Here is a 27,525-nt window from a genome sequence, read left to right on the forward strand (position 1 = left end):
TCTTGTTTGCTGTGTTTTTCAGAACTCGGTCACTGAAGAGAGCCACGGAGCATTTAAAAGACAAAAGGTGGTGTGTCCTCGTGCTTTACCAGAGCAATCAGAGGTAACGTGTTTGTCATGGTGTGGGACTTTCAGTGTGTGTGTGTGTGTGCAGCAAATAATGTTTTGGAAAAGGATTTTGGGTTTAAACCAGGACCTATTGAAAGTTGCTTTTAGTAACACAGAGACTCAATGTTTCCCAGTGTGTCTTGAATCGTTGACGCGTTTTCTACCTGCCACATCTTTTCCTATTTCCTGGAGGATTTTTATTAACATGCTTCTGAGACAGAGGTAGCAGCACTGCTCCATGCTGCTTTATAAGGTGATCTGTCTTCATGATGAGAATGCGCTGCTGGATACCCCGCCCCCCCCCCCATAACACGATTAGCAAAGTCTGGCACTCTTACATAACCTCTGCAAGCTGGTGAGCTCAGCAGCTTGTGGGTTGGGTTGACAATTTCACACGAGGAACCCTGAAAAAAATGTAATACATCCATCCATCCATCCATTCTATGGTTCATCCATCCTTCAAACTAGATCATCTATCTGTTCATCTACCCATCCAGCCATCTGTCTGTCAATCAATCATCATCCAAGTGTTCATCTATTGAGCATTTGATCCATCTGTCCATCCATCGGTCTGATCATCCTTCCATCCATCCATTTGTTCATCCATCCTTTGATTTAATTCATCCATCTGCTCATCAATACTTCCATCCGCCAATCAATCGATCATCCATCCTTCAACCTAATTCATCATCCATCCATTAATATGTCCATCTGTTAAATGGTCATCCACCCACCCATCCATCCATCCATCCATCCATCCATCCATCCATCCATCCATCCTTCCTTCAGTGTTACTCATCCATCATTCATCTGCTCATCCATCCAGTGGATGGATGAGAAAAGTGAGTGGATGGATGATGGATGTAAATCCATCATCCATCCACTCACTTTTCTTCAAACAGTTTGTCTGTTCATTTGCGTCTGGACAAGTCAAGAATTTGAAAACTGTGGTTAAATGAATCTCTTCACAATTTAGTCAAAGCACTTTGGGTCACAGTACAATCACTTTTCAAAGCAACGCATTAGGGTTTTTTTAAAACCAAACTTCAGTTCTGTTCTTGTGTCTAAACAATAGTTTTAGTGCCAATATTGTGGCATTAATGTTAATTTGCAACATCTTAAAACAGCTGCAATATAAAAAATATTTCACCAGTTTATTCAAAACCTATTTTCTCTGTTTTCTGCACCTTTAAACCAACAGCATGTTTGCACAGAACGACGATATATAAGAACGGTTCTCCAGTTGGGTTGCAAAAGGGAACAAGCAGGAACAAACAGAGAAACTTGTGTTTGAACCACAAAAAAATATATTTGGTTTGTACACCAACTTTACCTTCCTGTCTGACATTCTTGCTGACCAGATATGATTAGGGTGATATTTTACAAATTATGTTTATGTAGCTACCTCAAATGTGATGGTGGTTTAAAAGTTTTTAGAACAGCATTCACATGTTGACTTTTTGGGGTCTAAAGTTGTTTTAAGAAGGTGAAACTCTTCTGTTTTTGTTGTCCTGCAGTAGCTAATAGCATTTATCTTGTGGAGCTACTTGTTTGCATTTACAGTGTCAGTAGCATGATGGGCGGCAAGAAATGTAATAACTAATAGCTCTTAACAAACTCTCACTTCAGTCGTTGATGGATAGCGCGGTTTTGTTTTCAACTCAGACACAAAGTTCACAAGAACAGATGTAAGTCGTTAGAATTGAGATTTTATGTGTTGGTTGGGATTGCATTTCCAAAACCAACCAAAACCAGCAGATGCCTGGAGGGAAATTAAAAAGTTCAGGCAAAAAGTTTTATGAATGTTTCTTGGTCATTAAGAACATACCATCCCCCGTGGGGACATACTGTTCTTTGGATGAATGTGTCTTTTTAGTTGCCAGAAATGTCATGATTTATTCGCAATCTTTCAACATCCAGTTAAATTTCTTCCTTGCTCTGAGCAAATATTTACTCAGTTTGTAACCCGACAGAGCAGTCTGAAAAATGTGTCTCTCCTGCTGAGGAGGCCATTTATTGAGACTTAAGCGTGACTAAATATATCACAGGATGAAACTCTCGGGAGATGTCACAGGCACAAAGCACTCTTGGTAATTTAATGTGACAACACTCACCCAACCAACCAACCAACCAACCACACACACACACACACACGCATACATGCTTGGCAGAACTTGACCTTTTCCAATCTCCCATGGTGCTCCAGTGCAAAACATGAAGGTTAACATGGAGCAGGGTCAGCATCTGAGCGGAAGGTCAGCCGGTGTCAGCTGCCTGGGTTAAATACAGGAGCTCTGATCGGCAGGTTCTTGTCATCTTGAAATTGAAATACAACTAATAAACTCATGACCAGACCACTGTCACACTTTCATAGTCTCATACATCATGTCTGAAGTTGCAGTGTTTGATGGTCAAGTCAGCTGCTTATTTCAACCTTGGTAAGTCAAGTCATTGTGTCGCATTTTTCAGCAACATGGCAGTTCAAAGTGCTTTACATGATAAAAGCATGCTGAAGTTAAACAAAAGAATCATTACGTTACAGTGGCAGTAATGAAGGGAAATAATGAATTGATCTATTTTTCAGTTATTCTGAATCAAAGACGACTCTAAACAAATGGGTTTTTAGGCTTGATTTAAAGGAACTCAGTGTTTCAGCGTTTATGCAGTTTTCTGGAAGTTTGTTCCAATAGACCATACCATCTGATTGCTGCTTTTCCCTGTTTGGTTCTGGTTCTGGGGATGCAGAGCATAGCAGAACCAAAAGACCTGAGAGATCTGGAAGGTTGTTGCAACAGCAGTAGATTTTTAATGTGTTGTGTTGCTAAGACATTCGGTGATTTTCAATCTAATGACAGTATTTTAAAGTCTATTCTCTGAGCTACAGGGAGCCGGTGTAGGGACTTTAGAACTGAGATGATGTGCTCTGTCTTACTGGTTTTAGTCAGAACACCAGCAGCAGCATTTTAGATCAGCTGCAGCTGGAGGGTTGATTTTTTTTTAATGCCGACCCGTGAAGACACGGTTGCATTTATTGATGAGACTAAAGATAAAGGCATGTACGAGTTCCTCTAGATCTCGCTGAGACATCAGTCCTCTAATCCTGGAGATGTTCTTCAGGTGATTGAAGGCCGACTTTGCAACTGATTTTATGTGGCTCTGAAGGTCCAGGTCAGAGTCCATCACTACACCAGATTTCGGGCTTATAAGTAGATTCTACTATCTGCATACCAAAGTACCAATGATGGTAAAAAATCATGGGCTCTAGTACAAACCCTTGTGGCACACCTTTTTTGATGCTGGGATAATGCTAATGACCAGAAGTATGGAAGACCATAATATGAAGACCAGCTCAGCCTACATCTCTAAGTCAATGTCATAAGAACTAATGATCTACAGTGTTACGTAACTTTGACAAGTTCATGGCTCATATAACCATCGCACCAGGAACCCGATCTGCAGCAAATGTAACTGGATATTTGCTCATAGAAGAGTTTTGTTGCCTCATAAGACTTACCGTAATCGTTGCTGTTTACCAGTTTCACTGTGGTCTTGTGTTATTGACCGGAACTGTGCCAATCGGCCATTGGCTGCTGGAAAATGGGACCTGCCTTCAAGTGTGCACTAATTAGTCTGATGTCTTTTTGTTTAGAACGTTTGACAAATCATTTTCACCCAGCTTGGAGCTACTCGAGTCCTGAGAGGAGCTAAATTATTGTTTATTTAATTAGAAATCTAAGCAGTACTCCACTGTACCCACAGAGGCTTTACTGTTTGGCGACCCAGAGTGGAGCACCAGGGTGGGTAATGGGGCCCTCTTCTCTGCTTAGACGCAGCAAAAAAAAGACAACAACCCCTTTATTCAGCCGTTCGGATCTGCCATCTGAACAGCAGCTCGTCATTAAATTAACATCACAGCAGGCGCGCGCCCTGGCCATTGCTTCTCTGAGCATTGTAGTGCACTCAGGAGGAAACTCATTCTTTCATGGGATACCAGGTCAAAAAGCAGAGCTGGCACGGCCTCGTTCCGAGGTCTTGGCGTCAAGGAATGGAAACGCTCATCGTGCTGCTGCGGTAGTCCTTGTGAAGCCGGGTGTTGAAAGGAAAACCTTTTAATCCCTGGCAGCCATGGCGGACAGAGACAGATTTGCTTTTTGTTTTCTGATGTCGTGCCACTTTCTCGCCATTTTCATCCCAACGGCAGAACCGTAGACAGTGCCAATGCCTCCATGCGTAGGCGAGGTTCGGAGAAAGGCTGTAGCAAATGGGTGTGAGGTCGCAATAGCTCCAAAGATATTTAAGGGCATTTTCACACCGGATAGTCCGGGAGACTCGGTTCAGTCGGGGACCAAAGTTGCAACATTGATTTCGTTTTCAGCTGCTGCGTTTCACTTTCACTCTGCAATGAGTCAAACAAACCAAACCCTTTGAGAACCTGTTCACACCCTCGCCTTTACTGTGGTGGAGCTGCACCAAGAACCACTGGAGAAAACACAAAAACCACTGAAGAAGACGCTGAGCGCAACTTCCTTCTTCACAAAATGTTAACAAAAATGGAGTTTCGTCAGATTTGATCAGTTGTAGGATTTCTCTTTTGTCTTCGGTAAGAGACCACAAACCATTGTCTCCCACCAGCAATAGACACATGTTTGTTTGGGTTGGATTTACCCAGAAGGCCCTGCACTACAGTCCGCTTGATGTCCACATATACATTCAAACTGTGCCAGAGTTCACTTCAACCAAACAGAGAAAGAGGTTAAAAGGTGGACCAGAGTTCTCGTTCACACCTCCCCAAACAAACCGGACTTTCTAGATTAATGAACTAGAGTTTGGTTAAAGCGAGCTAAGCTGGACTGGTGTGAATGCACCCAAAGTGTATGTTACGTAAGATGAAAATGTGTCTTTTTAGTGCTTTTCAATACATTTGTGGAGCTCACCACAACACTGAGTCTGCACAGGTAAAGGTTCTGAATTATATACATCTTAACAACAAAGGGTCCTAAACCCTTTTCAGTCATTTTAGTTCTGCGTTTGACGCTGTTGAAAAATGGGCAGGGTTTTCTGGTAAACTGGTCTAGATCTTTTTTGGCAGACTGAACTTTGTGTCATTTGGCCGTTATAAATCCAGGTGGACCAAAACGAGTTGTGCAGTACCTCAAGCTTCCATTCTCGGCTACTTTTATCTAACATCTATTTTACTCCACTGACTCAGATTATAGAGCACTATAGTTCTATAACCTACAATATAGCTTTAATTCTCCATGTCAAAAGGGGACCCTAGACTCTCTTAGTCAGTGTTTCCATAATATCAATGACCAGATGGGTCAGATTTTCCTCCAACTTATTGCAGATAAGACGAAAACAATCATTTTCAATCCCACAAAAATGTGAAGATTGCTCTTAGAACTCAACTGGACTCTATGAGGTTTAAGAACCACAGAGCATGCGAGGAAGCTCTGTTTGGTTTTGGACTCTGCTCTAAATTTTGACATCCGCAAAAAGTTTTGTTATCGAATCAGCTTACTTCATCCCAAAACCATGGTCAGACTAAAGTATTTCCATGTCAAGACAGAACATAGAAAAACTGTTGCATGCTTTTGCCTTCAGTAGGTGCAACTGCAACAGTCTTTACAAGTTTCTGTACAAAGTTTCAATCAGGTAGTTACCAGGGCTCTAACCACAACCAGCAAAATGTTTGGTTTCTTTAAATCAGCTCCAGTAACATTTTTGCTTTATTGCAGCTTTTGATCAAACATTCAGACTTATGAACCGTTTGAAACATTTGTTTCCTTTAGGTACTTAGTATTTGTATTATACCATCTTTTTCTTTTATGTGATGTTTTTATGCTTGTGCTGTGCTATTTGATTGACATCTTTCCTTTAATGTCCTCTGAATTACTTGGTCTTGTGTGTGAATGTAGCTATATAGATAAATTTGGATTGCCTTGCCTGGGGCTCAACTTGGAGATTATAAATCAATCAAGTCAAATTATTTCCAGTGTTGAATTGCTTCAGTTTCACCAGAGACGATTCTCTTTGCCTCAAGCTTCAAAAATGCAAAAATTTGTTGTTTTTAAAAAAAATAAAACTTGTATGTTACTAAAGACCTCAAACATAAAAAAGAGCTTCAGACTGTTGCTGTGTATTAATAGAAAAACCGACACTTTCCACATTTTTCGAGTCATCAGTTGTTTTCTATTTAGTTAGCCGAGTTTTTAGGATTCTTGACTTGTGGTCAGAGGCCGAACAAAATAATTTGAATGGCCCTCGGCTCACACTTTGGAGACCCCTGTCCTAGATCAGGTCAAGGTTCACATCTTCAGATCAGGTCTTTGGCTAAACGTGTAAAACTAGGTCAATTATTTTGGTCTTAGGTGTAACTTAATCACTTTTTTCCGGAAAATAAATAATAATAAGAAAATAAATTAGACATCAATTTGTGAACATTCCTCAACAAAGAACTACGGTAAGTATCAAATGGAATGTCCTAATTTTTTCACATGGCTGTATTTGTTGTCTCCGTCTACAAAGCTTGTGACCTCGATCAGGTGACCTCCTTTTTGTATCTGTTGTTTTTAATACATAAATTGGCTTAAAGAAAGTTCAATGGCAAGTGTAAGATAACACTCAGAAAACAAGTTGCTTTACATTCACTTTTAAACGCTAGCTGCATAAGCTAACATTTGGAACATGCCGTGAAGCTCGTTATTTTCAAATTATATTTCCTTGCCTCATTTTTTTTGGCATTCAGATAAAAGATGCTCCTCTCTGACTTCATCCGGTCGCCTTGTTGTTGAAACAAAAAGCGGCCCAGATAGAGAAAGCCTGGTGAAGCAAAAGAGGTCAGACAGATCAAGAAGCCGCGTCTGTTATTCCTAATATCTCCGCCTTCACATGATAAGGCCAGAGGACGAGTCACTTTTCTGCCCCTGTCCACGTCCCAAAACGCATTTTCAAAACATAGCTCAAATCTGCTGTATAAAAAAAAAAAGCTTTACTGATTGCGTTAACGTCTAATCTTACGTATAAGTCCAATGTGAGTGAATAGGACGCAGCTGGGCTGGGCTGACTGATTTTGATGGTCTGATCGCGTCTTGCACGCTATTGCCTCAGCCTGAGGCGCAGCGGATGCTCTCCATTCAGTTCTGGCGGAGTTGGAGCTGATGGAGTGAAAAAGGGCTTCACTGTGTCGCTCCTGAAGGAAACACGCAGACTTTTATCTTTCGGTGCTGATGCGACATCATGTCATCATGTGTGTATATATATATATATATATATATATATAAATTTAAAACCTTTGCCTGTCAAACTCCTCAGATGGATTTATTTTCATATTCACCTGGTTCAAATTCACTAAAGGTGTATGTTATTGAATTTTAAGCAGTAAAATGTTTACTTCCTTTAAAAAGAAATTGAATAATTTATTTGAATATTTTAATATATTTCTAATATTGTATAAAAATAGCTTATAGTATTGTATTTAAAAAGAAAAAAACTGCTCCTTTAACCAAAAGAAAAGCTTGGTTAAATTAAAAATCTGTAGTGTGGCAATTTTCTAAATTCAATTAATCGTCAGAATAATCTGTAGAATAATAGATTACTAAAACAAACATAAATGCAGCCCTAGTGTACTTTCAACGTCTCTGTGTTGTGCTGTGATAAACGGGTCGACCTGTCCGGGCTGAACCTCACCTCTCGCCCAATGACTCCTTGATTGGACAGCATTTGTTTTGCTTCATTTAATACCTTCATTTTATACTCAAGGATCATCGCTGGGTCTTTTAACAGGATCATGATTCAGATTTCAGGGAAAATGAAATAAAATGACCAGACACAACATCAGCCATCTTGCAAAGCCACCAAAGTCGCGAGATCTAAATCCTGTCTGAGAACATAAAGGTGAGCCTGTGACTAAAGATGACCAAACAGATTGTAAGAAGAATGGTCACTGGTTCTCCTTTTGGGTATGTGCAAACCTTTTTTATTACATTTTCCACCATAAACTCTCACCAGACATGTTACTAGGTACATCTGTTCAACCAATTTTAAATCAACCAATCATTTGGCCGCATCTTGATGCATTTTAATAGCTATTTACACATGGAGATGATTTGGATTTACTGAAAGCTAAAACTAAATCAGAATGGGGGGGAAAAAAAGGAATTTCAGTGATTTGGTTGTTGGTTTGGAGATTTAAGAAAATGGTAATCTGCTGAGATTACACTCCACGCCTTCTTCATGTGAACAAGGAATGGTCAGAAGAAGAAAAACGTATATATTGAGAGGCAGCTGTGGACAAAAATACCTTGTTGATGTCAAAGGAGACCATGGGCCGCCAATTCCAACCAAGGTACGCAGAATGTACTTCAATGACATCAGACAATAGATTAGACTAAAACTTTAGAGATATAAACCATAAACTGTTGACTACTTTTTAGATTATCCATTTGATAAAAACAATATACAAATTGTAGTAAAGAGTAAGTTTTTCTTCCACTAACCCATGACGATTAATGAGATTCTCAGCTGTCATTTGTTCCATGTATGTTTTATTGCTTCCTTTCGTCAAACATGAACACTTGATTGACACAGCCGATGACTAAATCCTACATTATCATCACCTGGGTTGTAGGCGTGGACACACAGAGAGAGCTAGCTACTGCACTGCAGACACAATGTTAACTACAAACAAACAATACACTTTGCTATTGCATGTGTGGAGACTGTTATGCGTGATGCCAAGAGGTTAGGTTGTGCAGGAAACTTGGCGAAAGTTGTTATTGAGTCAAGCGGGACAGGTTGACATGAGCTTTGTCCAGGTGAAGGTCGCGCGGCCTCACTCCCGTACGTAGATCCTCGTGCACACCACGTCGTCTGCACCAAACGTCTGCAGAAAAACAGAAAAAGTGGGCTTGGGGTTGCATTTCAATCATTTATATTGGTTAGCCCTTTCTGTTTTCCATTATGACTACCTTTGTACCTCAGTGTTCGTCTGCCACGGTCTCAAAAAACAGATTAGCACAAACGTAGCTACGTTTCCATTATTAGCCATAAAACTGCACAAATTGAAGTTAAATTTTCTAAATGGAAACATGTGAATTTCAAAAAATCTTTTTCTTTTATTTCTAAAATATTTTAGATGAAACAAAACCCTTTGATCAGGTTCAGTGGCAACATGTTGAAACATCACTTTCAGACGTGAGGTTCTGTTCTTCTGTTTTCGCACGGTGAAGTAAGGGTAAGCTAACGTTGTAAGCGTGTTAGCTTTGAAGCTCTACCCCCTGTTCTATTCATGTTTTATACTCCTATTTTGAAGTTGTTCTTGAGTTGTGATGAAAAGACTAAAAAGGTCAGAACAACGTGAGAATACAGAAGCTAGCAAAGCTTTAGTCAATAATGATGCTAACTTTTACATTTTCTATCGACCCTGAATTAAAGAGCTATTTCAGCTTTTAATGAATCCTAACTTCACTTTGTGTGTTGCTCATTTTAAGACAGACAGATAGATAAAAATGTATAAAATCTTATATAATGTTGCATAATTTGTAGGAACCAGCTCTCCCAAAACGCTTTGAGGACAATTGGGTATTGACGATAGATTTATCACTCTATCCTCCATGCGGGGAGGAAGAACTTTGGCCAAATACGCCTAATTCTAAAAGAAAACTTTGTATATCACTTTGATTCAGAATGGATGAGATTTTTAGGTATCTGCTGGAGTGAAACTTTCAAGTATTGTCTAACTTGTAGTCTGCTCCTCGCCTGCGTGAAAATCAGTTTCATTTTAGGCTGATGTTGCTCCGTAGAAATCCGCCTCTCTTTCTTCTTACACTGCTTCCAGACTAAACCAATTACACACATTATGCAGATCCTATGGAAATGTGCCCCACTTACAGCATGAACTGCCACACACAATGAGACCGTTGCCTTGTTATCGCTGTTCCGAATGCAGGTCTCAGGCTGAACCATCCAGCTTTCTCTGCGTCTGCGACTCTGATTTTTTTGTTTGTTTGTTTGTTTTCCAGAGAAATTTAAACAGTTTCCAAGATTTTAATGATCATAAATCCACATTGAACCACTAACAGGTTCCAGGTCAATCTCCGGTTAGTGGATGGATATTGTTCTTGTCTTCCTTTTCAGAAAAACAAGTGATGCTGACATTGTTTAGAGCGCCCATCGTTCAGATTGGAGACAAACTAACTGTGGGAATATGGTGCGATCCGACCATTTTTCTTCTTGTGGTTTGAAAAACATGCAGACTCTCAGACGGTCGGACATTCCCAGACGTTTGAAGGACATTCAGGAGCTGATTCCCAGCAGGCTGTCACATGCTGTTAAGTGAAGAATAATTGAACTGACTGGTTCCTCGCCCGAAAAGACCCGTTCACTCCCACTTGTTGAGCTTGTCTTCGGAAACCGTTAAACGACTCTCGTTGATGGTTCTAAACGTCTTGAATACATGTGAATGTGCAACACTTTCTCACGTCTTTTTTCTGAACTTTATGATTTGATTTGGTTTTGATTTGGACTTACAACATCCTGAGGCAACCCTTACTTTTCTCACACTGCAGTTTATGCTACAATGTTACAAGGCATTCACTGATGTGTGTCACTCTTTAGGCTTCATTCTAAAAAGAATTATAGTAATTTTCCTTTTACTCTTAATTGTGGTTTACTTTGCATTTGTCTGTGCATGTAGTGCCGTTTGAATAAACTAAATATTTAACTAGCAGGCTAAATATATAGTTTGTATATACATACTTAGCCTGAACCTACATTTTAATATCCAAACTAAATATTTTATTAGTAAGCTGAATATGTGATTTACAAACTACACATTTAGTTTGCAAACTAATATTGTTTAGTTTACAATTTAAGGATTCACCTCTGAGTTAAATATTTAGTTAAACTAGTTAGCTTGAAAAAAAATTTTGTTAACAAGCAAAAATATTTAGTTTCAAGCTAAATATGTAGTTTGTAAATCCAATATTTAGCTTCAAACTAAATATTTAGTTGCCAAATAATATTTAGTTAATTTGCTAACTAAATATCTAGTTAGCAATATTTAGCAATAGCAAGCTATCAGTTAGCTAATAACAAATTATTAGTTAGCTTGTTAGTTAGAAAGCTAATATGAGTTAGCTAGCTAACTAAATATTTAGTTAGCAAATACTTATTTTCCAGCTAAATGTTGCTAACTAAATATTTAATTAAAAAATATTTAGTTTGCAAGCTAAACAGCTTACAAAGTTTAGCTCCAATCTAAATATTTAGCTTGCTAATTTAATATTTAACTTGACATTTATTAATGAATGAATAACATGGTGAAAATATGGCTTTGAAAAATTAGCCCCCATTTTTTTTCTCTTTTGACAGCCACAAACTGCGTTCCATGTTGGTGACATAAAATCCCACTTAAAAAAAAACAACAGAAGTTTATGTCAGAACAATGATGTGATACGAACAGTTTTGCAAAGTCATGTGACTGATAGGGAAGAGAAGTGAAAAGAAATATTGGGTGAAGAGCCATCTGCTTAAACAAAAATAATAATAATAATTTCCCTTCTTTGAAAGGTTATTTCTGTTGTCCTTCATGCTCACATGGACAATGTCAAGCTGCTGTAGCGTCAACGCTAGAACAACAGTCCCAAGTGAATAATGACATGGTTTACCTGTTAGTGTTGCCATGGCAGCTAAACTAAAGCTCCATTACAAAGAAACCAATCTCATACCAATCTTTAAACTCGTCAGTAATGAGGATAAATACGAGGTTTATGGAGGTTTTGGTGCGACTGCTACCGAGAACTTTGAGCCGTTGGGTCCAAGAAGAGACGGGCCGAGAAACAAAGAGCCTCTGCTAATGTCACGGCTCGGCCACATCAACCTCCATCAGTGCGTGAAAGCTTCGGCTCTTGCAGGGCGGCCGGCCAGTGTCACCGGCGGGGCAGAGGGGCTTTAACCGCATTCTGCTTTTATCACCCACTCATCACAGAGGAGTTCATACGCTCTGCCCTCACAGCTTGTCAGCGTGAACAATGAGGAACTTCGAACTCCCAACGTTAATTAAGGTTCCCCCCCTTCTCTTATCCTTACTAGCCTCTAGGCTGTAACAGAAAGCTGATCAAACATCCGGTTCTAAGAGTTTTCAGCATCTGAACCTTACACGTTGTTGGTTTAGGCTTTTTCCCTCTCTTAGAAAAATCCTACAACAACAGAGCAGACTGTGGGAGCACTAAACGTAGAGCCGGTTGTAGCCGTTGAAACCCTGAGAACTGTATCTGTGGAATCCCCCCACGGACGGTTCGAGGGGCTTTAGACCCGCTGACTTCTGCACATGTAAATCTGGCTGGATACAGGCAGGGGGTTGCTGCTATATCAGCGTAGCAGCTCCTCTTGTTCTCCTTTCACGTCTCTCTACGGGGAAGATGAAGGCTCACATTCTTGGGAAACGGGCCCCATTTCCTCCGCGGTTGAATCTCCAGGGTGACTTCAGGCACCGCCTGCCTGACTTCATTAATCGTTTGTCAGACAGGAGCGGACTAGGCCTGATGAAAATCTCATCTCGAGGCCTCTGATGGCTTAGTGGTCGTCAAGGAGCAAAAGCCAGAGTCGCACCAGAGCACACTTTTCTTGTAGATTTGATAATATTGGAGAAAGATTTGTTGTTCGGCTTTGTAAAACCAAAACCACTGTTATTCTATGTGGCTATCTGTAATGAGTAGGTTACCCATATCAAGGTACAAGTAAATAAAAAAAACCCCAAAAGTTTTAAAGGTGCTTGAGTCTCTAGTCATGCCCTTCCTAGAATTTAAAGTCCTTTTGTTGAGATACCAGAAAAGACCCAGAGAGAAAGCCAGACGCATCATATCAGTGATGTCTGTCTAGAAGGTCTAGAAAGACATTATTGTCTTTCTACCTGTTGGGTAGAGATCCATGTGAAGAAGACTTTCCAGTACCTTAGGTATCTGAGGTACTGGCCAAATGCTCCAAAAGGCAGGGTTTGATCACCAGGAGGAAAGGTTTGGTGATTGAACTTCACCTCTTGGGGGAAGACTTGATCAGCAGTTTGTCTACAAGCTCACTCCCTGCTAGGGGCAGTTGGAGGAGCAAGCTCTCATCAACCTTCTTCAGGTGAGGTTGATCTTAGTCTTCGGGTGTTTTCACACATGATAGTCCTGTAGACTCGGTTCGATTTTGGAACAAAATCTAACCACATTTTCATCTGGTGCGGTTTGCGTTCACACTGCACTGTGTCAAACGAACCAAACCATTTGAGCAACCTGTTTCCTTGCTTTCCTGTGGTGGCGCCGCACCAAGAAAGAAACAACACAAAAACCTCAGAAGAAGACATGAGGGTAACTTCCTTCTTCATGAAATGTAAACCAAAATGGAGCAGCGTCAAATTTTTGTGTTTGTAGAATTTCTCTTTTGTCATTAGCAAAAAACCAAAAGCCATTTCTCCCAATGGCGCTGGATTTTCATGTTTGTTTTGGTTGTATTTACCCAGAATGCTCTGTGCTATAGTCTACTTCCTGCTTTTGGAGCGGTCTCCAGTTGTTCACCTAGGCGTTCAAACCATGCTAGGGTTCACTACAAGCGAACCGAGACCAAAGTTACATGGACCAGAGTTCGCCTTTTTGGTTCACATCAGAGTTTTATTGCGCATTCACGCCTCACCAAACAAACCGGTCCTTCCAGACAAACAAACTGGAGTTCAATTAAAGTGAACTCAACAGGGCTGGTGGGAATGCAGCCTCATAGCTCTATAAAGGGGAAAGCTCAGAGCGAAGTCACTCATACTGGCTATCGAAAGGAGTCAGTTAAGGTGGTTGATGCGTCTGATCTAGAGGTGGAAACCTCCCGGAAGTGAGAGGGCGTATAAATCCCTTATGGCGTATTAAGTGCTTCAGGATCTCCAGATTGAGAGGGAGAATGTTGCTTGTTTTAGGAATGTCTGGCTTCGTCTTTTTAGATGAATGAATGCAGATGGAGTTTTTATAAAAAGAAGCAAAAATACTTCAGGGTATTTTGCCTTAAGTATCTCAGTTATCATTGAGATGTCGATTAGGCTTATATCATTATAAGCCTAATCGTCACAAGGCTCTCCCTACAGCCACAACCCACTGATGCGTACTCACCAGTGTGAGTTCGTCCCCGTTCAGCTCTCGGGTCCAGTAGGTCTTTGGCCCGTCTCCGTCCAGAAGAGTCTGCTGACAGTAAATCTTGTTCTCTGACTCCCAGGTGGCCAGGCTCTGCACAGAAAAGAGATTGATGTCTTTAATATATTCTCCCCTTATCACAGAGTAACTCTATGATGCTGGACATAAATATATAATTATGAGCTTAAAACTGCAGATAAATGCCAGCAATATGTTATTCACCATAAATCCCAGTCACTTATTGTACCGTTCTCTGGAATCAAACCAGCACATCAGACCCCACTCCCAAATTGTGTTCATAGCGACTATTTTAGGAGGTAAAAATTAACATTGAGAGTGAGAAGTAACTTTTAAATTTTGCTACGAGTTATAAATTTCCATAAGCAGATAGTCGATAGTGAAAGATAGTTGAATTTGACATGAACATTGACCTGGCTAATTTCGTTTTGTAAATAAACTGATAACAGGTAGGTGTGTTAGCGTTGGACCTTTACCCAACCGAGCAATTTTCTTCTTGCTTTGAGGATGAATCGTGGCAGAAATCTTCAGAAAATGTCCAATTATTTTTGCCACACTAATAACTTTTCCTCTGTTCCTATGTTGTCTGATTCAAAAAGTTTTTTTTCCCCTTTACAACCAAAATATATTTTTAACAAATTTTAAGCTAATGACGCACTCGGGTGTAAATCTTTGGAGTGTCATTAGCTAGCTAACTAAAAGCTAACTAGCATGGCTGGGAGTCTACCATATCCAAAATATGCTATCAACACTTTTCTGGTATTGTAGGATGTTTGTAGAGGTACTGACACCATAACACTTGTTTAATAGTTGCTCTTGATTTGTGAAAGAACAGTAGTTCAGTTGTGAATTAAGCCGCTTCCTCTGTCTTTCATGGGCAAATGTTAATCACCATATCAAAGGTTTTGGGCCCTGCAGGCTGCCATACAGAATCCTTGCCAAGCTCTGGAAACCTCAGAGCTTTTCTAAAGCTTTACTTTGATTCCCCCTCCCCCCCGAGGTTGAAGACAGTCAATTAGCTACAGCAACATTTTGTGCTCCAGTATTGATCTTGGTCTCTGACTTAGAAAACAATTTCTCAGTGAAAATGTTCTCACGCACTGGCTTTATTTTCTAAAGAGCTTCAACGCATTCCCATCAGTAATACAAATTCACCATGTAGGTTTGTTTTACCACTTAATGTTTTTTTTTGTTTTTTTTTTTAACAGTGTTGCTTTCATGATTTTGCATCACTCACTAGAAACAATGTGGCATAAAGTGTGTAATGATCTGTTTCCAACCAAAACAACAGTTTACATTTCTCAGACTTAAAAATGTGAATGTTAAGTCTTCAAAGTCTGACTTTTGTCAGAGTTGTTCAGCTCAAAATGAGTAATTAAAGGGGCAGTATCATGAAAATGGGACTTTCTTTAGCTTTACATCACGTTATAATATTATACCCTCATCAAAAACATGCCTGGAGTGTTGACTTGATTCTTTTATGCATATTTGAGTAATCCTTTAATCTCCTGTGGCAACCATTCAGCTTTGTAAAATGGCTGGTTGGACCTAGCCCCGCCTTCGAGGATGAAGCTCCTCCCCACAGCTGCAGCTTCTAAGCTACTGAGCCTTACAGTAGCTCAGTAGCTGCCACTCCTCCACTCAGCTCCTTCAAACTAGTGGCAGCAATTAACAAACATCTGCTGAGCTCATTGTACAAGCTACTTGTAAGTGAAACGCTGGTTAAAGAGGTACAGAGAGTTGGAAACCTCAGAGCTTCCGTGAAAGAGATGTACGGAGCCTCGTGCAGGAAGAAAAACGGCAAGTGACTGAGGGTCATTGTGCGTAACACAAACCCTGTAAATTCTAGACACTAACAGGTACCATAGAATTGCACAAAAATCCGTGACGGACGGCGGAGTCCCAGAGCGAAATTCTGTGAAAGAGGTGTACAGAGCCTTGTGCCAGAAGCCCATTAAAATGCTGTTTACATTGTTTTAAACTGTGTGATTGTGAGCGTGAGTGGGAATAAAAATAGCAACAGGTATTTTGTTCCATATAACACAGTAGGAGTGTAACAGGTAAACCTTCTATGGATGCAAACTCGACTAAAAACCCACCTGTTTAGGATTGTATTTGAAACATAATCAATTACAAATTTATTGATGGAACCTGACTTAATGTTGTGTTTTGATTGTTGATTCTATGTTGCATTGTGTTTCTGTGTTTGATATGATGTAAAGCACTTTGAAATGCCTTGCTGCTGAAATGTGCTATACAAATAAAATTTGATTGATTGATTTATTGATTAAACATTATTAAAGGGTTCATAAAGCAGGGATGTTGTAAGGAAGGCGGAGTTTCAGAAAGAGCAGGAGTTTTGAAAGAAACAGAGACCCAAATTGAAGGCGTTAAATTATGAAGTCTAATTTAATTCAAATCATGTTTGATATACTGTATATGTACATCATTTTTTAAACAACTGAAGGTAACATAGTTACTCGATTTTGCTATGAAATGGCAGTAAGTACTTGAAATACATATAATACTTCCCCTCTATAACTTTGTCTCAAATGGAAAAGATTTGCCTAAAGGACATTCTCGCTGAATAACATTCTCCAGAGCAACCCAAAGGTTCTCACCCACATCTGGAAATGATAGGCAAACCATCTATCACTTTCTCCCTTCCTGAAGTTACTAGATCCTGGCTAATCCCACCGAAGTCAGTCGGCTTAACCGGAGCTTTTTAACCTTGTGGCTCTAGTTAATCAACTTCACTGCCAGAGATACATCAGAGCGTAATCTTGCCAACCACAGGTGACTAAACCCACTACGGTTTCCTCTGCCAGATCGCTGCACCTGAGAGTCTGCCTGCACTCCACAGAAACGCCTCCCGCTCAGCAAGAGCATGTGCAGGGCTCAGTGGGCCCTGATTCCCGCAGGTACTTCCAGACTGTGTTGTTTCAGCGCCTAAGACTGTTTTTGTGTTTTCCTTCTGAAACAAAATATTTACAGTTTGTGCACAGAATGGTAAAGAAAATAGCACTCATGTTTACAAAAATTATATTGACTGTGATGTAAACGTTGAGGCTATTAGAGTTTATGTACGGTAGTTGAAACCTAAAATTGACATAATTGCATAAACAGAGCTCCTTAATGAGGTGCATATTGGCTTTCCTGTGTCTCTCTGCGACCACAGGAGAACAGCGCTGCCCAACCCTAAACCACTCCTCTTTTTCTAATGCAGTTTATTACATCAAACCCATGTACCAACTTGTAATGGGACATTGGATAGAATTGATCCATGTTTGACCCAGGGTCTGGATTTATACCCAGATTTTTTTTAGTGACGCAGCACAGTAAAAAAAAAAAAAGAAAAAGAAAGTTAATTCTCTCACTTCATAAGGTAACGCTCCTTGTCAGCAAACATAATTTGAAGACTCCATCAAAACTGAAATTTCTCTTCTAAATTGAAATTTAAGAATTTCCCTTCCTTTCAATTTTTAAATATTGATGTGTTCTCCCAAGTGTAGATTCTATCTGAATATATGACTATGGAGGTATGGACTGATGGAGGCAGAGGCATGCAAAGACACTTTGCTCAAGTGGGAGAAAAAAAATAGCATTTTATTCGGCAGAATATGACTTCAGGGATCCCATCCATTATCACGTCTAATGAGAGCTGGAGAAAGCGGGCCCACGCCTGTCGAACATGGACTATGTATAACTATATAGCATTGTGCCCCAGTAGACGCGTCAACAATAAACGCAGCTTCAGCAGTTACTAGCTGCTCCAGGCTCTGAATTGAAATTGATAAAGTGTCAAAATGATCTGATCGCTATCCGCGGTTCTGAACTGATTTGAATTTGCGTTGTTTCATCATTAGTGACCAGTAGCCTGATGTTTCTGTTGTTCTCTTGGTTTGTTGTACTTCATGTCAGATGGATTTTGAATGGCATAGTGGTGGTGAAACTTGTAAGATTGGCTGTTTCAGGCATGTCTATGTTGTAAAGTAAAATTATCATGAGCTTTATTATTTGGGTATAAAGGGCCCGGTCATTAGCCCCGCCCCCCGCCCCACACTAACTTGTTCCGCTAGTGTTGTGCGGTACATGTCTGACGGGAATTATTTTTAAAAAATTCAGATTAAATAGTGCGAGCCCTGCAAACTGATAACAAAACTATGTTGGGTAGAGCATTGGTAATATAGGCTTTTAAATCCAGAGATGCTACCATGGGTCACATACTATACACTGTTGGAAAAAAAAAAAAAGATTTCCTAAGGGCACTTTTTCTATCCAGAGGAAATAAAGCAGGTTCTCTAGCACCTCCCAGTACCTACCTGTGTACATCGCTGGATGCGGGGCAATTAGTAAAAACTGCTTTAAATACTCAAATGTGAATTATTAGTGTCTAATAAATAATTAAAATGTGTTAAAAATATGTAACATTTGTCTGTGATCGGCATACAGCAGAAGACAACAACAGACAGAAGACTCCTGCTGCAAACTCCAAACTCTAGTTTCCTGATATGCTGAAAGAAACTGGAAAATTCAGCCGTCATCCACTAATGTTTTCTGTGTTATGTAACCCTAGTCAGCATGCAGCACATAGTGTGGGTGAATATATTATATACATCTGTGGAGGGAAGCTTGACATGTTACTGTGACAGACAGAGCTCCAGCCGCCTGCAGGATCTCCCAGTGCAATATTACATCAACAAAATGGAGCTTTATTTTTATTTTTTATTAAAAGTGTAAAAGGATTAATAAGAGGAGCAATGAATGTTGTGACGATGAGATGAATCATGCAATTTTTGACTGGAAAGTCGTGATCATTTGGTTTCTTTTGGATACGATAAGGACCAACAATCAGCCCTACTCATCCGCTTTCTCTAACACAGTATGTGTTTCCATAAAACAGATGTCTTATATATCTCAGAGCTAAGATGCTATCAGGAGGCGTTGCTACGAAACCAGTTCACTCCTATTGCATCATGTCACGGAGCATCTCTGTCGTCCCTGGGTACTAATACGATAAGAAAGCTGGTAGGACTCCAGATGTTTTCGTTTGGTAAAGTTTTTGCAATGTTTTTTATTATTATTATTATTATTATTCCTAATTCCAACACCTTTCTTTAACAAAAGGCAAGGAAAGCTAGTCGACTTGTCTGTCTTGTCTGTGTGAAGATGAGTGAATCCCCCCTCTCCTCCGGGTGTGAAGGGCTTCAAAGAGAAACTGTCATCCGGCTCGATCCAGCCTTTTCTACCAAGACGTGAACATTATACCAAATGCAGAGACTGGAGGAAGGACTTTAGTTTTCATCACCCACCTTCACAGGACAACACGTTCTCGCACACCTGGTTACATATTGTCGTTGACAAGAAATGAAGTCAATTTAACTGCACTCTGAAAACGAAAAAAGTTTCTCATAAACTGCACTCTCATAAAAAAGAGAGAGATTAGCAAAAAGTGAAGAGAAAGTTTGAAAATCGTACCTCCAAATAGCCAATCTGAGCCCCTTTGGGTGAATTAACGGTGAAATGTTCTTGTGTCTACCTCACCTGCCAGTTTCTGACAGCGATCAGAGAAACGTTTGCCACACTTCTTTCAGTCAGTCAGTCATTAGTCGTATTTTCTAGACATTTGCTTGTTGTCATGTTGCTGGTTCCAATTCTACTTAAGCTTCAACGTTTTTACAGATGGTCTCACATTTTCATCAAGTACCCTCTAATATGGTGGATGTTATGATGGTGAACTGGACAAGTTCTGGTCCAACAAATTCCTAAACCATTACTGACGGTGTGAGGTTATTTTCCTGGACTACGCCAAATATTTTATCTGTTCTGGCATTCAAACAATTCAGTTTTAGACTCAAAAGTCTTGGTGTTTTTCTACGTTCTCTCTGGAAGACCTTTACCTTGCACACCTCCCGCAAATTTTAATCTCACGCAGACTCTTTCTGAAATACATTCCCTTTCATATCAACAGTAGTAAGAGTCTGAATGCGGACATTTTAGGGTTTCAAAAGGTATGCGTACTTTTACAAGGCGCTGTTGATATAATCCCCTACTTTTATCCTAATTAAAATTAATTGTAGCATAAAGCCTGTTGACGCTTTTGTGTCTCTGTCCCATTTAATTCTCAAAATGTTTTGTACAATAAAGGTGTAATGAAAGAACACAGTAGTATGTTGGATTAACTGGGATTAAACATTCAGAGTGGCTGCGGGGTAAAGCATTTAGGGATTGCCCACTGGGCAAAGGCCCAGGGGACAAACGGGTCAGACAGGCCCCACTGGGCTTTGTTTGAGGACACCAATTACATTTATTGCTGGCGATGGCCGCAGACAGACATACCACTGCGAGAACAATCATAATAAATTAGCACATGACAAGTAAGTGAACTCACCACAGAGAACTGAAAGTTGTGGAGTAAGAAGAGTAATAAAGAAACAAACAAGATTTTCCGATTTATTTCTTTAACACTCTACAACTAAAGACTCAGTTTAACCCCATGAATGTGTTGTTAAAGGGGCGGTATTATGTGTTGTCCAGGCATGTGGGGCCATTTTATCAATCAATGAAGTTTATTTCAGCAACATGGAAACTCAAAGTGCTTTACATTGTGAAAACGTTAAAAAAAAGGACATCATAAACGCATCATGTAGTCAAATTTGTCAAGTGCCATCATGAGAATCATCTGTACACACGGAATATGTTGGTTAATATTTGATGTGTAAAGTTACTTTATTCATATCACAATCAAGTAACTATGTTATCTTCAGTTGTAATGAAAATGTTGTATATATCAACAACAACTTAAACTTTTGACTTTTGATGAGGGAAGGACATTATACTGTGACGCAAAACTCAAAAAAGTTAATTTTGCACATCATTCCCCTTCAAAGGTTTTCACAAGTACGAGGTGACCATCTGCAGTTTCCACTAAGATTTTCTTTTATTCTTGTGCTTGACCAGATCACAGAAAGTAATGGAAGAATTAATAAAAACAAAAACTAAGTCGTAACTTGAAGAGCCAAAACTACCAAATAAATAACCAGGATTTAGATTCTGGCTTTATGTCGCAGTTTTTTTTACATGCCACATTTCAAATTCTTAGTCCTAAAGAGAACAGGTTGCGTTGTCCTACCTTGACCTTGCGGCCATCCACAGTCTCCTCGTTGAACTCTTCGCCGATACGGAAGTTGATCTCGGTGGTGCGCACGCTGGTGGACGTCTTGATGTAGAACTGCTCGCCGTCCTGGCGGATCTCCACTTGAGGGGTCGAGGCCGCCGCCACAGCTACCTTCCTCAACATGGCATTCACACCTGAACAGACACGACCCAGACTAGGTTAACGCAGACGGGGAGCGTTGCATTTAGCCAACACAGCGTGAGACACTGCATGCGCCATCGTTTCAGAAGCATTAGGGTCACTGGGTTTACAGTGTTGCTTGTTGATCTCAGGCAAGTCAGTCAGAGCCAGATTTCTTAACATAAATAAAATTCTAATTTCTAAGAAAAGGATGTAATTTCTGGAACCAACAGAACAAAAACCACTGACAGTGAAGCAGAGAGAGAGGAAACCCCAAAAGAACAAGTATGCATGATGTCTCTTATTTGTGCTCCCATTTTCGGCAGATAATCTTCCAGTCTGCCCCCCTCCCAGATTTAGAACGCTCAAGTCTCTCATGCCAGCCCATATCAGCTCAGAAACTCAGACATAGTGAGACTTGCTGGCTGAATGTCTCCCTTTATCGGTGTGTGTGCGTGTGTGTGTGTGTGTGTGTGTGTGTCTGTCTGCCTCGAACAAGCCACACATATTTTTTACACAGAGAGACAGAAATGTGCTTGTTTTGGAGTAAAATCACAATGAACTCTGTGTGGCTCTGACAGAAACCTCAGCTATTTATTGAAATTGGAAGAAATTTGAGGAATTAGGGCGCTGAGGTCCAAACGGAAGGGATAGAAACTCTCATGTTTGTCAATTCAGGTTATCGCTAGGTGTCTTCTTTAGCCTGGTGGTTGTATGGCCTGTGACAAGTGTTTGGCATGCTTGGTTTGACTCTGTAATGGCCATCTGGCTTTATGTCCTGCCAAATCCTGGCTCTTTGATTTCTTTCTACCAACAGAGCAGACGGGATTTTTTTTCTATAGAAAGCCAAAGACTTTACAGACAGGATGAAATTATCAATTCTTTTTGAAAGTTCTTGTTAAATATTTTTTGGCAAATCATGCTCTTATGATACCACAGCGCTACCATTTGGTGAACACCCAAGATTGTGAGTTAATTAGAACAACAGCTTAATCAACCCCAACCATAATCCAAGAGACCTAAACATGTGTTTTCTAACATAAAATATGCATGAGGACCAGTTAGCCAAGCAGCCCTTTCTGTCCCTTTCCAGGAGCAAAGTCAGCAAAATGCTGAACTCTTACATATCTAGACCACTACGTCCAAATTTGAACAGAAACCTTTCACAACTTTTATGTCCAATCCAACCACTTAGATTTTTTTGCTGATGACATTGTGCTTTCTGCAGTCTGTGTGTACGATGGCTCGCAGATATCCGCGCTCGAACCGCATTTAGCTCCATCCATCTTCCCTTCATCTCTGACCAGATACCTAGTCCCTGCTGAAATCATATATTTCTACAGCATGATTCTGCCTCCATTATCAATGAAAACTCTTGCTGTATCTTTAGGTTTTTTGAACTGCCATAGAAAAGCACCCCCTTAGCGCATTGTAGCATAACTGTTTTACCATGGAGATGGTCTGTTCAGGGTGATGTTTGGTGTGAGCTTTTTATGTAAATGCCCCCTTTTAGTCATACTGACCAATCAAAGCATTAGATATATGCAGATTGGTAGGTTATTCGGTGCCTTGCCTCGCGGCAGGAGGAAGCTGGAATTAAACCTAAGACCATCTGATTGCAACACAACTACACAACGTTTTGGCCTACCTTAGTGGTAGGGCAAAAAGTTTTAATTTGTTCTCATCTGACACGTGCACTTCCTTCAGTTCCTTAATGGGTCTCCTAGATGGCTACATACAGGACTTCTTCCTCCATAATTTCCACAAGCCTCTTGGTTGGTTCTCAGATTAACATTTGCCCTGCCCAGTCATTCCAGGTAGTTGCCCATTGCTTGACAAGTTTGCAGTTGTGCCATACTATTTTCATGTTGGACAGATGGATAGAGGAACTCTGTGTGACATGTTTGAATTTTAGGATATGGTTTTGGAACATAACTTTGTCTTATGCTTCCCCACAATTTCATCTCAGAGTTGCCTGGTGTTTTCTTTTATCTTCACAGTGCTGTTTGCCCTTTAATGCTCTCTATCAAACCTCCGAGACCTTCGTAGAAGAAGTAAATTTCTAGTCTCTAGTCTAGGCCCAACCTCATTGTTGAGGTTCGGGGGCCATGGATGCAGCTTGCACCTCCTTTCTCCACTCTCTGGTGACAGCCATTCGTTCCCTCATTAATCTTCCTGTCAAGCCTCTGATGTTGTCCTTCCAGTGCCCTCTTTGTCTTCCCCTCGACCACTTCTCGTCAATTCTACCCTCAAAGATGTGGGTGCAGAGTTTCTGGGTCCTGACAACATAGTCGACGTGCTTCTATTTCTTTGACAGATACCACAAACTGCCGCTCTGTGCCCATCAGCTGATCAGTGCTCTCCTGTAGGAGTCCATCCTGAAGTCCATCAATCTCTTCATACCTGCAGCCCTCAAGGTCCACGTCCTGCAGCCACACAATACCACGGACCATACCAGCATCCCCAAGAATTTTATCTTGGTGTTCTTCTGGAGAGTGTGGTCTTTCCATAGGGTGGTAAGTGACTGGAGGGTGATTCTTCCTACTCCAACCCAAGCCCTGATCTTGTGGCAGCAAACTTCTGTCTCCACAATGGTTTATATCAGTGGTATTAAACTCTAGTCTTTGAGGGCTGTTGTCATGCAACTTTAACGTATCGCATTTCCTGCACACTTGAATTAAATGGCGAAACTGCCTCACTTACATGCAGTCAAGCTTTTCAGAGCTCTGCTGATGAGCTGACATTGGAACCAGGTGTTCTGTTGCAGGACATTGGCTTTTGAGGACTGGAGTTTGACACCGCTGGCTTACGCTGAGTGCTAAGCAAGATTTACATTTGAATTAAATTACACTCAGGTGAACTCTGCTAATTAGGTGACCTCTGAACCACCTGACAGCAATAGATTTAATACGGGAGCGTCAGAATAAAGATGGTCGAACAAAAACACATTCCACACGTTTCGGATTTCTAATTGCTGAAAATGTTGAAAACCTTGTCCCATTCTCCTTCCGATCTCTACCAATGTATCTCATGAAATCCCCAGTCACAGTAAATTTTGTCATTACAAGGCACTGTAGCTATCTTTTTCTTCTGCAGGGAAAACCTTTGATTCAACAGGTAATTAGAAAGATGTTGATGGAAAGTGGCGGCCCCTCAGCGCTGGAATCCGCATTAGATATAACCATCAGGGATGTCTTTCTGTCTCTCTCTCTCTGACCGAGCTGTTCTCATAGAGCTAACGGCTGATCTGCCCTAGCAGATGTGCTTAATGTGCTGGATGAGGTGCTAAGGCTTTTCCCTTAAAGCCAAAGGTCACATCAGTGGAGCTGCTGCTTTGGCAACCTCAACTAAATATAAAAAATAAACTCCGGAAAGGGTGTAGGAGAACTACAAATTAGGAAGGAAAACGTAATGTTTTTCATTTCACCATTGCTGCTTAGAATTGATATTTCAAGTATAGCTGTTGAGGAAAAAGGTGTCCAAAGCAAAATGCCTGCAAGAGTCAATTATTCAGGCAAAAAAAATTGATGCACATATTGTATTGCAGATAATATATATATATATTATTCAGCATAGGAATTTTCTGCCAAAATTCAAACTGCTAGGCCTTGTAAATTTTTTCTCATTTGTTCACTTGTAACAATTTGTCATATTACTGCCACAAACGTCAAAATATTTAATTGAGACTTTATGTAATGAGTGCATAATTGTGAAGTGGAAGCAAAATCATACAAAGTTTTCAATTAAAAAAAAAAGCCCATGAACTATGAAAGGTGTGTTCTGCCTTTGTATTCATTTTTCAGGTGCACCAGCTTTTAGCCTTTGAACACTGGCATTTACTTTCTTGATTTATCTTTGCACAATAGTTGATTGTCTCTGAATATTGATTTTTCAAGTGTGGACTTTGACTGGGCTATTCTAACACGTAACCTAAACTATGCCATCGTAATGCCATTGTTCATGGTTGGTATCCTGCAAGAAGTTGGACCTCTGGCCCAATCTCAGGTCTTTTGCGGTATCTAACGGGTCTTCTTTTAGGATTTATCTGTATTTTGCAGGTACTTTGTGTCCATCTTTCCACATAAAATCCCCTTCCCCCCCCAAAAAAAAACCTCATTATGAGTTCAACTTGTGGAAATGCGAGGGACTTTAAAAGTAACCTGCCATCCTCCCGTTGAGCTCCTGAGCAGCTCGTCAGTGGGACCATCTCCCTGAAGGTTTCTACATTATTCTAAAAGACGTCAAGCCCTTTGCCGCGTCCCCGTCCGTCTCAGTGGCCCTGGCGGCGTGACGAAACGCTGCAACACAATCGAGTGACCCAGTTAAACTGGTCTAAATCTAAACCACCACAATCATCTGGAAAGACTGAGCAGGTTGACAAAGGATGAAAAAGGACATGAGACAGAAGAACAACACAGTGATCCACGGACCTCCCCTGGCAGTAATGCATGCCCTACTTAAATGCTTAACATTTATTCTGTCTCCCCCTCTCTCTTCCCTTCCCTCCTTTTCTCACTTCACGTAACAATACAACGTCTGTTTAGACTGGAATTCAGCATCCAGTGGGTCTTGTCTCCTAGAACGGCTGAGGGATTTCCCCCTCAGAAGCATCTCTGCCTGCTTTTCCCAAGGAGCTTCTCAGAACAGTATCACGTTGTGGGGTGGGGGGAGTCGTGGCAATCCCAAAGCACGAGGAGAGAAAAAAGGGGGTTGCTTTCTGCTTCTTTTTGGATGTGATGCGGGAGCGAAACCTACACACGGCGACGACAGGAGGAGACAGGAGAAGACTCACCCAGGGCTTTGAGAAGTTCATCAAAATTCTCACTGCTCTTCATCTTCCAGTTGCCGGCAAAGTTAGGCATGGCTGCTGAGGCTGCGTACGAGGGCTGCAGAAGGAACCTGTTCCACGCTCTGCTGTCTCTTTCTCTCTCTGACTCTCTCTCACCCTCCTTCTCTTCCTCCTGCTTCTTCCCTGGGCTCCTCTGCTCTGAGCTCAACCTCCCACTCGCACGTTACACCCAGAGGAGCCTCTTATTTATTTATTTTATTTTATTTAATTAATATTTTTTTTTTGGATTCCCAAAGATGAGCGCTCTCTCTGCAGCTCCTTCAGAGCGCTGGAGTAATCTTCTCCTTCTTCCCTTTTATAGCCGCTGCTTTTAATGGGAGGCGGTGGAGGTCCCTCCCCTGGAAGCTTTGTCCCGTTTATTAGTGTAAAGCAGGACCACGGCGCCTGTTTAGACATGAAAAAGACTGAATTCTTCTGGGATGTAAATGTATTAAGGAACAAATTTTAGTTTTTTTTTTATTTTTTATTAACTTTCTCTTGACCTTCCTTTAAGAACTTTAAATTCATGGACTGAATGCGCCAATGTTTCAAAAATTTCCTGGTATTTGAAAAGATTAATGGTGCCATTTAGTGGAACAGGAGAAACAAGCCCACAGCATCATACATCCTCCACCCTGCTAACCAGGTATGAGGTAGTTCTTTCACCTGTCGTTCAGGAGAGTTTTTGGTGAGCCTCTCACAAAGCCGCAGCTTTTCCGTGACTCTTCCAGTCTCTCTGGATCTCAGCTGCAAACTGCTGATGACACTCTGAGGTCACTTCCACCTGAGAACATCCTGTTCGAAGCCTTGCGATGGCAAAGGTACCGTTGAGCAGTTGTCAAAATGTGAACAGCATGACGAGGAGGGCTGTTTGAGTTACCAGTACTGACTGAAGCGGGAAACTGTATCGATTGATTCATGGATCAAACACATGTTGCCCAGAAAGGACTGAAACATTAAGCAGTCCGAAAGGTGCAATCAAACGTCTATAGAAAGTCACATTGAGTTCACCTGGGAAGATTATTGTGCATTTTAGGTTCATCTTGTAGTTTCACCCGACAGCCACGTATCCCTTAAGGTCGCTATGTGTGTACGCCGGTATGGATTTGGCTTGCCAG

At 40.7% G+C, this 27,525-nt stretch overlaps 1 protein-coding gene across 1 annotated transcript; it reads right to left on the reverse strand.

Moving 5' to 3' along the window:
- Positions 1-8,634: 8,634 nt before the first annotated feature.
- Positions 8,635-26,693, reverse strand: crabp1a (cellular retinoic acid binding protein 1a). The gene is made up of 4 exons (XM_032545996.1): positions 26,372-26,693; positions 21,415-21,593; positions 14,244-14,357; positions 8,635-8,992 (listed from the first exon to the last, which is right to left on the reverse strand). The coding sequence occupies exons 1-4, from the start codon at positions 26,439-26,441 to the stop codon at positions 8,942-8,944; spliced, it is 414 nt and encodes a 137-aa protein (XP_032401887.1). The 5' UTR covers positions 26,442-26,693; the 3' UTR covers positions 8,635-8,941.
- Positions 26,694-27,525: the final 832 nt, after the last annotated feature.

Source organism: Xiphophorus hellerii, chromosome 2 (assembly GCF_003331165.1).
Source record: "Xiphophorus hellerii strain 12219 chromosome 2, Xiphophorus_hellerii-4.1, whole genome shotgun sequence".
In the NCBI taxonomy this organism is placed as follows: domain Eukaryota; kingdom Metazoa; phylum Chordata; class Actinopteri; order Cyprinodontiformes; family Poeciliidae; genus Xiphophorus; species Xiphophorus hellerii.